Source organism: Haliotis cracherodii, unplaced genomic scaffold (assembly GCF_022045235.1).
Source record: "Haliotis cracherodii isolate W230 unplaced genomic scaffold, xgHalCrac1.p SCAF_4, whole genome shotgun sequence".
NCBI classification, from domain to species: Eukaryota; Metazoa; Mollusca; class Gastropoda; order Lepetellida; family Haliotidae; genus Haliotis; species Haliotis cracherodii.
The window spans coordinates 47,791,098-47,806,561 of NW_027266297.1; the positions used below are offsets into that span (position 1 = coordinate 47,791,098).

Genomic DNA, 15,464 nt, shown 5'->3' on the forward strand with positions numbered 1-15,464 from the left:
CGATTTGGGATAGCTGCAGACCCCACGAAATCAGAGCACTGGCAGCAAGCCTAGCCACATGGAATACTGCATCCATCGAACAAATCGTGGCCAGCTGCCAGTGGAAGTCCCACAACACTTTTTCAAACTTTTACTTTCACCAAGTAACCTGTTCCCTCCCTCATCCAGGAAGGGAAAAAAGAGGGGGGGGGGGGTATAGATTACAGAAGTACCTCATGAACTCAGGGTAAGTTGTATTTTGTTACTGGATTGCTCTATTGAGTTAGTAAAACAGGGCAAATGACAACACTGAAATCAGAGATCGAAGGATTAAGTGATATACGGTAATCTACATGATAGGAACATCAATGTACTACCACCGGAAGTGACGTCATAGGAGTCATCACACCGGAGAAACGTTAAGATACGTTAAATATCACTATCCAAAAGGGCATAACGGTAAACCACGTCATAAGTGATACGGGAGAATAGTGACACCGGAAGTGACGTCACAGATGACGTCATCACAGGAAACGATGTCACTAAAATGTCTAAGTATCACAAGGGAATATACATATACCCTTCACATGACGCCTTGAAAATTCTATACGTCTAAGTCTTGTAAGTAGACTATTAGACACATCCGTTTTGGTTTTACCACTTCACTAGCCACATATCTAAGGGATGCTAGATACCAGAACCCGCCGGTCCCTCTGGTGTATACTGGCACTGATGTGATAGAGGTGAGGTATTCACAAGAATTATCAAACAATAGTTATCATTGTGAATAATTCTAAGAATACCACCTCTATCACATCAGGAATTAATCCCTCCCACCTCCCCAAATATCTGCATCTAGTTGATGAGAGTATGGGTTGAAAGAAGTGACTAGATTCCCACCTTGCGCATGCGCAGTGGCGCCTCTGGCAAGGGATAGGGTTTTCCTCACAACTATGGATATGTTGGCAGTGTTGTGGACGTCTGTTGAAAATTTATAAACATTTATAGTGTGGTTCTCAGCATAAACAGGAATTTATGGCACTGATGTGATAGAGGTGGTATTCTTAGAATTATTCACAATGATAACTATTGTTTGATTTTGGCGGCAATCACACCATACTAAAACTTTCAGATTTTTAACTGGGGTCCTCTTCACTGTCAACTATACAACAATAGTTGTCCCGAATAGCACTAACAGGTCACAACTCTCACATGCGCAAAGTGGGAAAACCTTCACTTCTTTCCTATGTGCTAGAATCAACAACTCCATACATCAGACACTCTCTTCTAGCACTGTAGTCACACATGTTGCTATACTGCCTGTATTTTGTTTCTACAGTATAAATATATTTTGTTACTGGGCTCGATTCATGTGAGTATTTGTTTGTGATTATGTTTGTTTATTTCCCTTATGACCCTTTATGATGGCATGCTCTCCCCCTCAATCAGCCTGTCACAAGTGTGTCAGGTTCATCATTTCCGGCGACCTCATCCTGAGTGTTGGAAATGCAGAGAGCCTTTTTGTTCTGAAGATGATCGCTGCTTACTTTGTCTCCCCCTCTCCAAGAAGGCATTCTCCAAGCTCAGCGATGCACTCACCAAAGCCAAAAGAAAAGAAGCCACCAAAAACAAGCTGTATGACATCATGTCACAGTCCGACAAGCTGACCCCTCCACATTAACAATAAACTAATCTCCCGCAGTTGTCTGTTACACTGAGGCAGCCTACGTTTCCAATCACCATGCTGGAGCAACGTTTTGCTCAGCAGAAGTCTGAGATTCAGAAGTCAACTCTATTTGAATCTCGACTTTTGGCTCTACTACTGGAGGTAGAATGGCTGAAAAGACTTGGTTCAGACCAGACACAGAAGAATCACCCTTCTACCTCCAGTACTACAGTCTCTCGACCTCCGAAAGAGCTCAGTCCACCTCAGGCATCCAATCAGCTGGCTGACTTTACCTCACAGAAGACTGGACCGTCAGGATCCCTGTAACGTTAAGTAACGTTAAGAAGGCCCAGGATAATAAATTCAGTAAGATGGTACTGCTGCAGAACTGAGAATAATTGAGAGATGCACCTGTCCTCCATGGATTTCTGTAATAAAAGATTAAAACTGACCCATTTATTTACCATGTTTTCTCCACATCTCATGTACACAGTTTTTGCTGCTGCATGATACAAGCTCAGGTTCAAGATGTGCCTTGATCCTGGTGTGTTGTGAAGCCAGGTGCTTTTCTAATTCTGTTCAAGAGGTACTGTTCCTGCATGGAAGGATACTGGTTTTCCATGGCTTACATATCTTATAAATACAGTCTCGTTCCAAGATGGCACTACCTGTGCTTCCATCACTTAAAATTGTCACCAATCTGGCTTTCTTCAGCTTGGGAATAAATTCCTTCTGGAGAGAACATGCAATGGCTATGATAAACTTGTGTGCACTTGCAAAGTTCCGAAAATTGTTTCTAATGTCGACACCAACAAAGTCAAGTAGGTCTAAATTAAACTCAAAATCACTGAGCGGTTTCCCCTGGTAAGCAACATGGAATGCAGTAATGAATAATGTTTTTAACTTCTGCATTGTCTGTTTGTCACTGTTTTGTAAAGCTTTCACGATAGGACTCACATTGTCAGTGCTACATGTAGGCCCAGATAACCACGGACAACGCCACATTTGTGGTCTACAGAAACAGGGCGGAACCAAGTCCACCTCTCTGATGATGGAGGCCTCATGTTTATTCAACTTGGCTGACTCATTACCTTGCCGGATGGAAGCAAGACACAAGCAAGACACAAACCAGCCTGTCCAGACATGTCAGGATCATATCCACGAAATGGACCCTCCGTCAGTACATATTCTTCTGGATCACGTTGACATGGGACACACCGCATGTAGTTCTTTTTGTGCCTGTCTGAACCACCAACTTCCAGTCTACATCAGTCTGGTTCGGGATCCAAAGGCCTTCCAGACCATGGATTGGACCAATCTCTTCACGTATGCATTCCCTCCTGGTCGCTCCTTGACAGGGTGATAATGACTACTAGCTCTACTCATAACAGATCCTCTTCCACTTCCATCATGCAAGGATCTTCTTTGTCAGGGAGTTTCACCTACAGCTTCAGAAGGAGAGTACCCTTCTTCTACTGATTTGACAAGTGCCCAGGGCAAATCTATTTCATTGCAGTTAAGTTAACTGGATGATTGGATGTGACCTCCCATTCGGAAGAGAAATGATCCTGGAAATGATGTCATAAAACCAGAGGCGACGTCCGAAATCAGTAGTTAAGACCTAAAAAGTGACATAAGAATTATACCAAATAATGATAGCCAGGCATAGGGATACTTACAATTGAAATATCAGCAATATAACGGTAGTTCTAGAGAAACAGTATTGACTGGTGATTTCACTACATGATTTTCAAGTCCTCTGGAAATGGTTAAGCATTACATCTCTCAGGGATTTGGATCAGTCATATGATGGAAGCACAAGGATTATTTGATACTGCTGTCAACTATACTGGGCCTGTACTAGAGGCAGAACCCGCCTTCCCTCTGGTATATTCTAGCAGTGATGTAATAGAGGTATAGTATTCACAAGAATTATCGAACAATAGTTATCATTGTTTATAATGCTAAGAATACAACCTCTATTACATCCGAAGTACTACCACCCACATCCCTAAGCATCTGCCTCTAGAAGGCTTATGTTTTATTGGGAAAGAAGCGAAGTTTTTCCCACCTTGCACATGTAAAAGCTGTAAGCTGCTAGCTCTAATTCTAAGTTGACAGAGGACCCCAGTTGAAAATCTGAAAGTTTTAGAAAGTGTGACTGCAGCCAAAATACAGGATTTATGGGAATGATGTGATAGAACTACACTGAAAGGCAAAAGAAACGTCATGTTGGATGTATCATATAAATATCTTTATTTTCAAATGCTTAAATATGTAGGTAAAGACATCGGAGAAAGTCAGTGTTTGACCCACATGAAATTAACAGTCTGGGGAATGTTTTTGCGAATTGTGAATTTGGGGAGGCACCAGAAGACATCCCAGCTGGGGGGTTCAAAATCAGTATCTGGTGTGGCCACCATGGGCGTTGACTACAGCCACACATCTCCTGTACATGGAGTGGACTAGCCTGTTGATTTGGATGTTGTGCTGCTGGAGGAAGTCCCTGGTGACTCTGGCAGTGTGGGGACGGGCGTTGTCTTGCTGAAAGGTGTGGTTTTGATGATGGGCAAATAAAGGTATGATATGGGGTCTGAGGACTTGGTCAGTGTAGCGGAGAGCTGTGATGCCATTACCCCTGCCTGGACCAATATTCTGAAAGACCACAGGTCCCACTCTCTGGTTCAGTCCGATTCCACCCCAAACCATGATGCTTGGGCCGCCTCACGGGTCTCGTTCCATAACACAAGCATCAGCATAACGTTTGCCCCTCCTTCGCCAGACCCTGACTCTGCCATCCACCGTTGAAACAGTAGCGACTTTCATCAGTGAAGATGATTCTTCTCCATTGCTGTTGACACCAATTTTGATGCTGCCTGGCCCATTGCAGTCTGGCCTGTCGGTGATGATCTCTCAGGATGGGTACACGAGCAGGACGGTGGCATGAGATGTTGTTGGCAGTTAGGTGACGTCGGACTGTACAATCACTAATGGCACGCTGGAGGTTGCCAATGGTTTGCGGAATTGTTTCAGTGGCCATTCGGAATCGGTTCTGCAGGCATATCATGAACCGATCTTGTCTGGGAGTAGTGACTCTAGGACGACCACTACACGGTCAGTCGTCGGTGGTGTTGTGGCGATGTTGCAAACGATATATTGTTCTGACGTTGACATTGAATGCATTTGCAACGACCTGTGCACTCTGGCCTGCTTGCAGTCTTCCGATGGCTTGTTTTCTCTCATTTCCTGATAATCTTGTCATGGCTGATGAATCGAAATAACAAAAGCCAGCTTAACAGTTTTGGGTGTCTTTAATACCCATACCGTCCACGATATGCGCGTTGCATCATGTTTTTGACAAGACTTTTCCGCAACTGAGTCCCATTGCACTTTTGTAGGCTGTGGCAAAGCACTCCATTTCAAACTCAATTGTTAAATGGACTTTAAAGCAACAAAAAGAAGCAGTAGAACGTTAAATGAGTTTATTGACCACAGAACATGTAACTGCCAGTGTCTGTTAAGTTTTATCTGTATTTTCAGAAGTGACGTTTCTTTTGCCTTTCAGTATAGTATTCCTAGAATTATAAACAATGATTGTTCAATGTTCACTTGGTTCATCATCAATTGTTTTGGAGGGAAGGTTTTTTGGGCATGTAAATCTTGGAACGGGATCTGAGCATAGGTCTCAGTGGAGGTCATCTTTGAAAATGCATATCTTATGCATCTGATAGTTATATTATTCGAACACTTTTACATGAAAAGTTATGACAAGCTTCTATCAGTAGTGACCTACTTTCAATGAGTAGCACGTGGTATATTTTCATTGTTACATGTTTGGTGCGTACGCTGGAATGTTCCTGAAATACTTTCAACAGATATTGAAGGTACAATACTCTCTCAAGGTCATATGCTCACAAATATATAACGTTCATCATAACTCAAGAGTTCTCTTAAAAAGGAGTGGAGGTAAAATGGTGCTTGCATGCATGCGCACTAATCCAGACTTCAGACATTTATTCTTGAACTAGCCGACTGAAATTGCATGCTGTAGTTAACCAACATATACTCTACTCAACCAGATGATACTTACTCGTAGTTGGTAAGATTTTGAGCAGCCTTCATTTAGTTCAAGGTCACTTGAATGGTCATTCATAAGGTAGTGTACTCCAGCAACTCCTTGTATTTGCTTGACTTGTTTGTAAGAACTAGAAATAATCAAACGTGATTGCAAATGAGGGTAATTAAACCAGAAGTACATGTAACTTTCTTATTACACCCCAACCTAATTGGGGGAGGTATATAGTTATACCAAGGAATTCCATCTGTCCATCCTTCCATGTGTGCAACCTATAACATGAAAAATACTACATATACACAGAGAAAAATGTATCTCAACAACCCCATTTGATTAAACTGCTGGTGTTTGATTCGATGTGCTCGCTATATTACGTGTGTAAACCAATGGTGTCTCAGTGTTCCTTGTAGAACAAATATTGAACAATAAGAAAACGTTGGAATGAAATTGTCGGTAAAGATCGTAATGCGTTTATGTTGAGTTAACAAAAAGACAAAAAAATTGAAAAATATCCAGTGCGAGAAAACTATGGCTAGAACAGGTCTATCTGAATTCATAAGTCAATTTCCATTCATGTCATCCTCGGAAAGTTCATCGAGTTTGCAAAACAGTGAAAAATGTTAGTATCTGGTGTAACCTCCTCAAGCTTGAATCACCTGTTCAACCCTCCTCCTCATTGACCTAATGATTCGTCTGATCTGTTCCTGTGTGAGAATCCTGGTGTAGTGCCTGTTCCAATTCATCAACATTCTGCACTGGTGGCTCCCTCTGATGGATTTTACGTCCAAGAATGTCCCAGATATGCTCGATGGGATTGAGGTCTGGGCTTCTGGCTGGCCAAGTTAGGGTAGTGACAGCCTCTTGACGCAGAAATTCCACAACAGCACGCGAACGGTGTGGTCGCTCCTTATCATCCATGAAGACTGGTCTTGTGTTTAGAGCATGATTGTCAAAATGAGGCACTACAACCCTGTCAAGGATTTCTGTTTTGTATCGTTGGCCATTAAGGTTGCCTCTCACTGTTACCAGTGGCAGCTTGCAGTCATATGAGAAGCAACCCCAGATCATAACAGAGCCGCTGCCAAATGGAACTTATTCCAGAATGTTCCTCTCAGCATATGCCATCTTATTACGTCGCTAAACACATGCTCAACCATCTGACATGAACAACAGAAAGCGAATCTTGTCAGACCAATGGATTTTCCGCCATGACGCAGTATTCCAGTGATTTTTTGTTCGACACCATGCCAATCGAGCTGCCTTGTGTTCACGTGACAACAGAGGTCTTCTGACAGGTCTCCTGGCAAGATATCCAGCATCTTTAAGTTGATTATGGACAGTTCTGTGGCATATGCGACGGTGAGGTAACCACTCCCTTTTCAGGACAGTGCTTGGTGCAAAAGGAAACCGCCGTACAATCCTCATAAGAGCTGCATCCTCTCTTGCTGACGTACAGCGAGGTCTACCAGGACGATGGCGGTCCTTGACATCATTGGTCTGGTGATGCTTTCGTAACAATCAACTAATGGTTGAAGGATGGTGACCCAGCTGCCTTGCAATCTCTCTCATTGACATACCGGCATCGCTCATGCCAATAACTTGCCATCTTTTTGTTGTTTTGAGTTGTTGAGGACCCATTGCTAAATTCTGACAGAGGAAACAATGACTTGTAACCTTTACTCAATACAGTGACAGATCTCCAAAACATAATTTTCACGTTGCAAGAGGTGCATGCTTTCCTTGTGCCGTAGACTGGACACATGCCTGACATGCATCTCATTATGACTGGTATGGAGGACAGGACATGCCATAATTTGCATTTCAAGATTGCCTCTGTATATATATATATATATATATATATGTCAACATGGTCACTTGACAGCTTACATATCTGGATGTTGCAATACTTTTTTCTTTGTGTATAGATTCTTTTCAAACTATACCAGTACCAGTGGGAGAAATACAGTGTAAAGTTTGATTTCAATATTTTGATTTTCTGGAAAAATACAGCATGTTTTAATTTTTTTGCTTAGAATCCTTTTACATGTACTTAAATAATTTTGTGACCTACAACTTAAAACTACTGCATGGATCATTTTATTTTCGTTAGTTAAGGGACAGAACCATACAAATAGGAAAGGTGCAGTGCAAAGTTTACTTTCGATATGTTTGTTTTCTTTAAAAAATATGATTTTCTTCATGTTTTTATTTTTATTTATAACTTCAACATTTGTGCGACCTACAACTTTTTCATGGATATTTTTCCAGTCGGGGGTACAGTTTCTATACCAATAGCAGTGGTACACTGCAAAATTAGATCCGATTGATTTCTGAGAAAAAAGATTTTCCAGTTTTGAACTAAGAAATATGTTGGAGTCTAAATTGGGGGTATTAGTGAGCTCTGCTCACATTTTGTAGCTACTTGTTTAGATAGCTAGAGACAGGCAACTTTCTAGTTTTTCAGGTCAATCTGCATGTGACATGTGTTTTTCGCAACTGAATGTGGTATTACTTAGATGGAAGTGTGTACCAATTTCTGATTTAACATTGTCTTGCATGTGTTTACCATACCAGAAATAATGCCCTTAGACTAGAAGTGATGTCATTACAGCACATATGCATTTAGTGTCCACAGCAATGGTATCACACTGGAAATGTGTGCTGGTATGTATGTAAGGCTGCTTCATTAATACATAAAATGTCATGCCAGTACAGTTCAGTAGAAAATGAAATGTTAGCACATAGTAACCACAGTCCTTATAAGTCATTTGGAAAGACAAGTCTTTGACGTTTTATTCACTATTTACTTTGAAAATTTATTCTTTTCAGGCCTCTGAGGCTGGGAAATGGCCATTGAAGTGGTATGCGCCAGAATGCATTTACTACTTCAAGTTCGATTCCCGTTCTGATGTATGGAGCTATGGTGTCACACTGTGGGAGGCCTTATCTTTTGGAAAGAAGCCATATCATGTAAGAATTTGTACATAAGATGCCCAATCAAGTGTAACAGAAGACAAGATAATACTTTGGTTTATTGATGTCTTGTTTGAATGAGTCACATTTTATGTCACACCACATGATAACAGTAGTTCAAGAGATGAATATAACTGTAACACTACCCCCTCTGCCCCACTCCTCCTTCTTGGAGTAGCATAATTCCTGCCAATACAAAACCTCTTTTACAGTATTGCCATCACACTGTTACTAAATCTTCTGAGGTTCAACAGAAGTCTTCTTCTCTGTTATCTATCCACAATTAGTTGTGCCAGTAATTGCATCTCGCAAACCCAGTATCCTTGCACACGTGCAAGGTGGGAAACATCTCACTGGATAGAAAATCTAAAATCCTAGTGCATATTGGTATTGTTATCAGACTATAAGTAATTTTTTTTTTCAGTTTACATTGCTTAATCAATTCTTCGTGTTGTAGTTCTATATTCTACTAGAATATTTCAGTATTAAGAGAGGTAGACTTGTTATGGGGCCAGGATGGTGTCCCCGTCTTCCTCATCAGTTCATGGACTGTTGGTGATTCTGGTCATTTGCATGTATGAAAGCTAAATGGTGTGAGCCGCACTCCTCTTTATCACTGTCAAACTTCACCAAGATGGCAGAGGTCTGGAGTAAGGCATGACGTAGGGAAGCAGTGAAGAAAACAGTGGACACTCTGTCTTCCCTTTCTGTACCTATTGATGCCTCTCCTGTACTGACCGGTCTATGCAAAGTTGCTCCCAGATGACCCTTTTCCACCGTTCTCAATGAGCATGTTTAAACAACCATTTTTGAAACAATAGACTCAGTAGAATCCCCTAGCCAAGTGGCCAGAGGTCACAAGGAATCATCTTCTACCAAGCTGGACAGTGGCCTTGCGGGACCTGTCCCCATCAGTAACCCCAGAGATTCTCTCCTTACTCTTGAAATTGAAAGCAATTTTTTCTTGATGCACAACAGTATCTGGGACAGGGGTCTACATGAAGTAGTGAGTTTCCACGCTTGTGCTGATGTCAGGCTGGATACTGAACAGCACAGCACTTGTTGATATGTTACTTGACAGTCATCACGGGGATTACTGTCGGGGAGTCAGGGCTGGGTTGTCAGATTCTTATTCTAGGCATGCAATGGATGTTGGTGCCTATATTAATTGGTTTGTGGCAGGAATACGCCACATTATACCTCTGTTGTCATGAAGGCATCCAACATCAGCTAAAAGGGATGAACTTATAGGAAGCATCCTCATCCATTCAGACCTCAGTGGAAAGGATGCCATTCAGACAGACACTAACACCTCTGGACTGCAGCACAGTTTTACTTGCCAGTATTTCTTGCTCCAAAAAGGATTCAATGGTATTGACTATGATTATAGATCTAAATATCCTCAACAAATTGATTCTTGTTCCTCACCCAAGTTCCAAATGGAATCCATAAGGAAGTTGCTCATGGTAGAGATTGGATGCTAAGTGTTTACCTTCAAGATGCCCATCTCCATGTGCCGATTCATCGGGTTCACAGAAGAGTATCCATGTTTCGCAATCAATGGACGCTGTTACAAATTCCAGGTTAACTGGATGACTTACTCCTGGCCAATCAGGAAAAGAGTCAACTTCAGCAAAGCACCATTTTCCTTATCTGAATCAAGGCTCTTCTAGGTTTCTTCATACATCTGACCCAAGTCAGAAAACGGATCCAGGTCAGGACATCGTATATGCAGGAATGAGTATTCTTAAAATTGTTAACAATGATAAGTATTGTTGGATATTTTTTCATTTTCTCTTTGTCATGGGTTGTTCTATCAATATAATCTGACTGTTGGATGTGTTGCAATGCTGTGGCAATATTGTCACACTTCATGGCTGTTTGGAAAAAATACTTGGCTTCTCAGTAGTTCAGTGGCCCTCGGAGGGGTTTCTCCTTCAAAAGTCACCTCTTGATTCATCAAAACCCTCACAATCATTTTCATTGAACCAGAGATTCAATGTCACCTCAGAACATTGTTGGACATGGAAGCAGTCAATGGGTCCCCCATCTTGATACATTGGTAGTAGCTTGTGCCAACAAGAAGAAAATGCTCCCCTCGAGTGATCTATGACAGTCCTGAACAATTATGGAATCACTTTGTAGCACATCACGTACAGATAATGTCCTGGCAGATGTCCTCTTCATAAGGGGATGAGGGGAAATCCTCATGGTTTGGTGCCCCCCACATCTTGGTCTATTTGTCACCAGGCTCAATCCCATTCTTACCTGACTTCTTAGGAAAACTCAATCAATCACTGGAGCTGGTACTGACAGGTCCAAGGTGGCTTACCTGTGTGCCGTCCTTCTGAAGTTGCACATCTTTGTACTAATAATATCTCCATCAAGGGATGGCCTCTTGACTCAACCTAGATACATGAATACTTTATTCACTTCCACTTGTAACCCTTCTACCAAAATGCTACAACGTCACTAATAACAGGAGGATGGATAGAATAAAAATGAGGAACTTCATGGTTTTCTTACAATAATGGGAAATTCTTGCCTGCATGGTCATTTTCAGCTGGAACCCAGATTAAGGGAATCATGGCCTTATTTGGAGGAAGTGTAGCCAGATGCATGCAGGAAGTCGAAAATCATTTCTTACTATTTCCAAAAATACAATAAAAGATTCAGGGATTTAATTTGAAGCACTGGACTTCCCTCAAGGCAGTATTGTGACATAAAACTTGAGAGACCAACATTTTATGTCATCTTGAAACTCTACTTAAGCCTATGATACAAATAAGTTAAAGATTAGGTGACTGAAATGACTGCTAAGTGTTAATATAGATGGAATGGGTAACCCTTAGTATTTACCTTGCTTATGTGGATCCATACTCACCCTGACGACCACTGCTTTTCAAGACCTAAGTCACAATGGGGAAACACTGTGATATAGCTGTCTGTAGTTATGGAGATTTGAACTTAAAAAACAATTTTCTCAATCACTTAACTTGTTGCAGAAAATGAAAGGTCAAGCGATTCTTGAGTTCCTACAAGATGGCCGCCGCCTGGAGAAGCCCGAGACATGTTGTGATGAAGCATATGAGATCATGATGGAATGCTGGAAGTTTGAGTAAGAGATTTTCTTGAATTGCAGTAACTCTGATGTTTGAGGATAAAGGGATGTTAGGGACTGGTCATTTATTTAATTGTGGCCTTATTTTATGGTGACCTTATATAGATAGGTACACCAAGTCTATGAAGTTTGATTAGTGTCATCAACTGACCATTCTCATTCGAGTTTTGCAGAAATAATTGCAATGGAAGAAACTTTCTTGAAATAAAATGTTCAAGGGGCAGTAGCCACTCTGTCTGCTTTTTCCAATATAAACACATCAATCTAATCTTAAAGGGAGGGTGCCATAATGATATTGTTGTTTGTTTGTTGTTTAACACAACACTTACAAATATTCCAGCTAGATGACGGCGGTTCATAAATAATAAATAAGTCTGGACCAGACCAACCAGTGATTGACATGATGAGCACCGATCTATGCATTTGGGATACGATGACATGTATCAACCAAGTCAGCGAGCCTGACTGTCTAATTGAACAGTTTTCAGAATTGAATTTTTAATATATATATATTTAATAATTTAACAAGGAAATACACATGATAAAATATTTTAAGTGTATGTTTAATTTTGTTTTTCTTGCAAAAGTAATTATAGTTTGTTTTGTTTATATTTTGTTTAAGATTATATAAAGTATTAAACGATAACTATTTGATTCCAAGGGAATAAAAATTACTGCCAGTAGAACAATATGTTTTAAGAACGTGATTAAAGGCATACAATTATTCAATTAAATAGAGCAATTATTTCAAATGTTGACAGTAAAACTTAAAGGAAAGATCTTTTTCAATAATATATTGAGATTAGAATAATTAGAATTCTGTAGTTCATATTTATAAGTATTTTTAAGTATGACGAGAATGTATGTGAAACTATTCTCCACTGCATATATGATATGTATCCTTCAAAAAGATTTCCGAAATGTGACGATAGCATGCAGGCCTTCAGAAAGTTGTCATACATGTAGCTAATATGCATTATGCTGCAAGGGTTTTACAGTGGATACCAATCAAGGATAATATTATTCTCCTTTCTGTGTGAATGAGGTGACTATAACTACATTCAGAGATGCTTTGCTGTTGATGACACGTCTAAATGCACATAATCTGCTCATGTTTCATATGCTTCTCTGATCTATTCTATGACCTTGCCCTTGTCGTTTCCAAGGTTTACACCAGCTGGTCGCTGTTTACAAAGTATAAAATTGGTTATCAGCGTAAAATGACACATTAAATGGTGTTTTTGAGGCAACTAAACTTTTAATGTTAACAGGAAGAAGGTGTTGATAATGTACTTAAGGGTGAAGTTAACTCTGTACCCTGTTTAATATATCCTACTAAAAAAATACAAGTTGAAATACTAATTTTTGTGTGAAAATGAATTACCTTGCTTTGAATAATTTAATTAAATGTTCATTAGGATTTAAGTGGGTCTGTTGTATGATTAAAGCTCAGTTCACAGTCGTTCTGTATTGTGTTAAGGTAGTCTTGGCATCTGTTGTAATTAGAACAATACATTGACATGTTGGATAAACATGTATGTAGGATTGTGCAGAAAGTTACTCATGGATGTGTATTACACAGTGTGACCTGATGACAAAAATCAGCCCATTATGAATTCTTCTCCATGCCTTTGTCTGTGGCCATCTTCCCGAGGCAAGAGAGTTAACTGACTTTAAAAGTCCAGTTTCCACCATTGCCAAACTAGGCTGGTATTATGGAGTTACATTTTGGATGGACTAACAAGTCTTTGCATAGTCCAATCAAAATCATGCACCAAAATCGAAATCAGGTTTGTAAACTGTCGTGCAAATTTTGATCGATTGCAGGATTTGCAAAGTATGTGCACCGCCAACTCGTTGTCAGCAGATATTTTCCAAATCTTTTCATGTTTTTAACCAAAGTGCTCATGTGATTTGATGCATTTTGAGATGTAAGACCCGTTTTATCACAATATAGATTTTGATTATCGATCAGATCGTCCTGACTGGACGTCGCCGTTGGGTTTGAAGCAAATGCAAGTGATACTAGAGATGGAATCTGATTGGTCAACAGGAGAGGCTTACAAGGGACATAACTGGTAATAGCCACTGGTGGCGCTGCGATCGATCCCAGTAATTCCAGCCAGGTTCGGCAAGGTTGGAAACTGGACTTTGATAGTCAGTTAACAATCTTGCCTCGGGAAGATGCATGTTTCTTCTCCATGCTGTTGTCTGCAGCTTGGAAATCACCTTGCTGTCATCATAAAATACCCACTTTTTATCCAACACAAATGAATTCTCTGTTGCGATGAGTTACGATTTGTGTTGTAACTTTGTACAATATACAACAGGTTTCAGATAGTTTAAAAAATTATCGTATTGTATATTAAGATATCTTATATTTGAATGTATGTTGTTAAGATTAATCTTAGCTAAGATCGTTTTGAAAATTTAACCTCTGCCTGACATCTCCTGCCGATGGAAACAATGGGGAGGGTATGAATCAGACCTTGTGGAATGGTGGCCAAATTGGCTTGTAGTGCCAGTGTCTATCTGACTCCTTCCACAATGTTCATTGGGGTTCAAGTCTGATAATTGAGAGTGCCATGGCATGACCTGAATGTTGTTTGTGATGTGGGTATGCTGTTGTTAGTCGTGCTGTGTGTGGTCTGGCATTATCATGCTTGGACACAGCGTTGACATTCTGCTTTCTGGGAGTGACATGTGGCTGCAGAGGAGAGGTAAATGATGACTGTGCTCTCTCCTAGACCTTGGTGTTCATGTTTTATGTTCAGATCAGGCAAATGCAGTGGTCACATCATTTGCATTTGGAAGCATTTTAGGGAATTGGCATGTTTGTGATCCGCATGTTACCTAAGGTGCATTTGGGCGACTGACGATGGTGGGATCATCAAATTATATTTTCTTAACAATTCCTGTACTGCTATGTGTAAAGTCCTGACATATATTGATAATTTAGTTTTTGTGTGTGTAGAATTGATGTTTTCATTTTTAGCTCATCTAACTGACAGTCAAGTGACCTTAAGTCATGGCCTGCTTGGCCGGTGTTCATTGGTGGCAACGGTAGTAAACATAATCAGCTCAGAAAGCACTTGACCAATGACGTGGAAACCTCATATGTTTGTCCCCACCAATGATAACACCTGAATTTGTTCAAGAGTTCAAAATTGCAACATGAAAAATGGCCATTTTTCACTACTTAGAATTTACTGTAATGCTATTACATTCTCTCAAAATGCAGTTTTAGCTCTGTAAACATCTTCCAACTGTAATTTCCAGACTGAGGAAGCTGAACATTGTCATGTATTTTCTGCTTATGATGACATGGTTCAAATCATTAGGATTTTACTGGGTTTTTTTTGTGAAGCTAATGGAAAAATTGTTTGACATTATGAAAACTCTTTTTCTTTAAAGTGTATATATAGCTCACAATTGAAACTTGTATGAAGTAAATTTAACTGTTGTGTATTGCAACAATGTTCTACAATAATATGTTTATTCTCGCAGATTTAGAAACATTGTGGATATTTAATTAATATTTTCATATTTGTTACTAATTTTGTCCTTTAGTATTTCTACAGAACATACTTGAAGAAGAATGCTGACTGCAAGTTTTGACATATTTTACTGAAAACATGTCCAGGTGAGCT

At 40.1% G+C, this 15,464-nt stretch overlaps 1 protein-coding gene across 1 annotated transcript in view; it reads left to right on the forward strand.

Annotated features, from left to right (window-relative positions):
• The window catches only part of LOC139479081 (tyrosine-protein kinase SYK-like), a 234,636-nt gene that overhangs the window by 210,774 nt on the left and 8,398 nt on the right, over window positions 1–15,464 (forward strand). Inside the window, exons 14-15 of the mRNA XM_071261837.1 lie at window positions 8,550–8,690; window positions 11,699–11,811. Of these exons, the coding sequence (XP_071117938.1) occupies window positions 8,550–8,690; window positions 11,699–11,811 (254 nt within the window). The remainder of the gene's footprint in view (window positions 1–8,549; window positions 8,691–11,698; window positions 11,812–15,464) is intronic.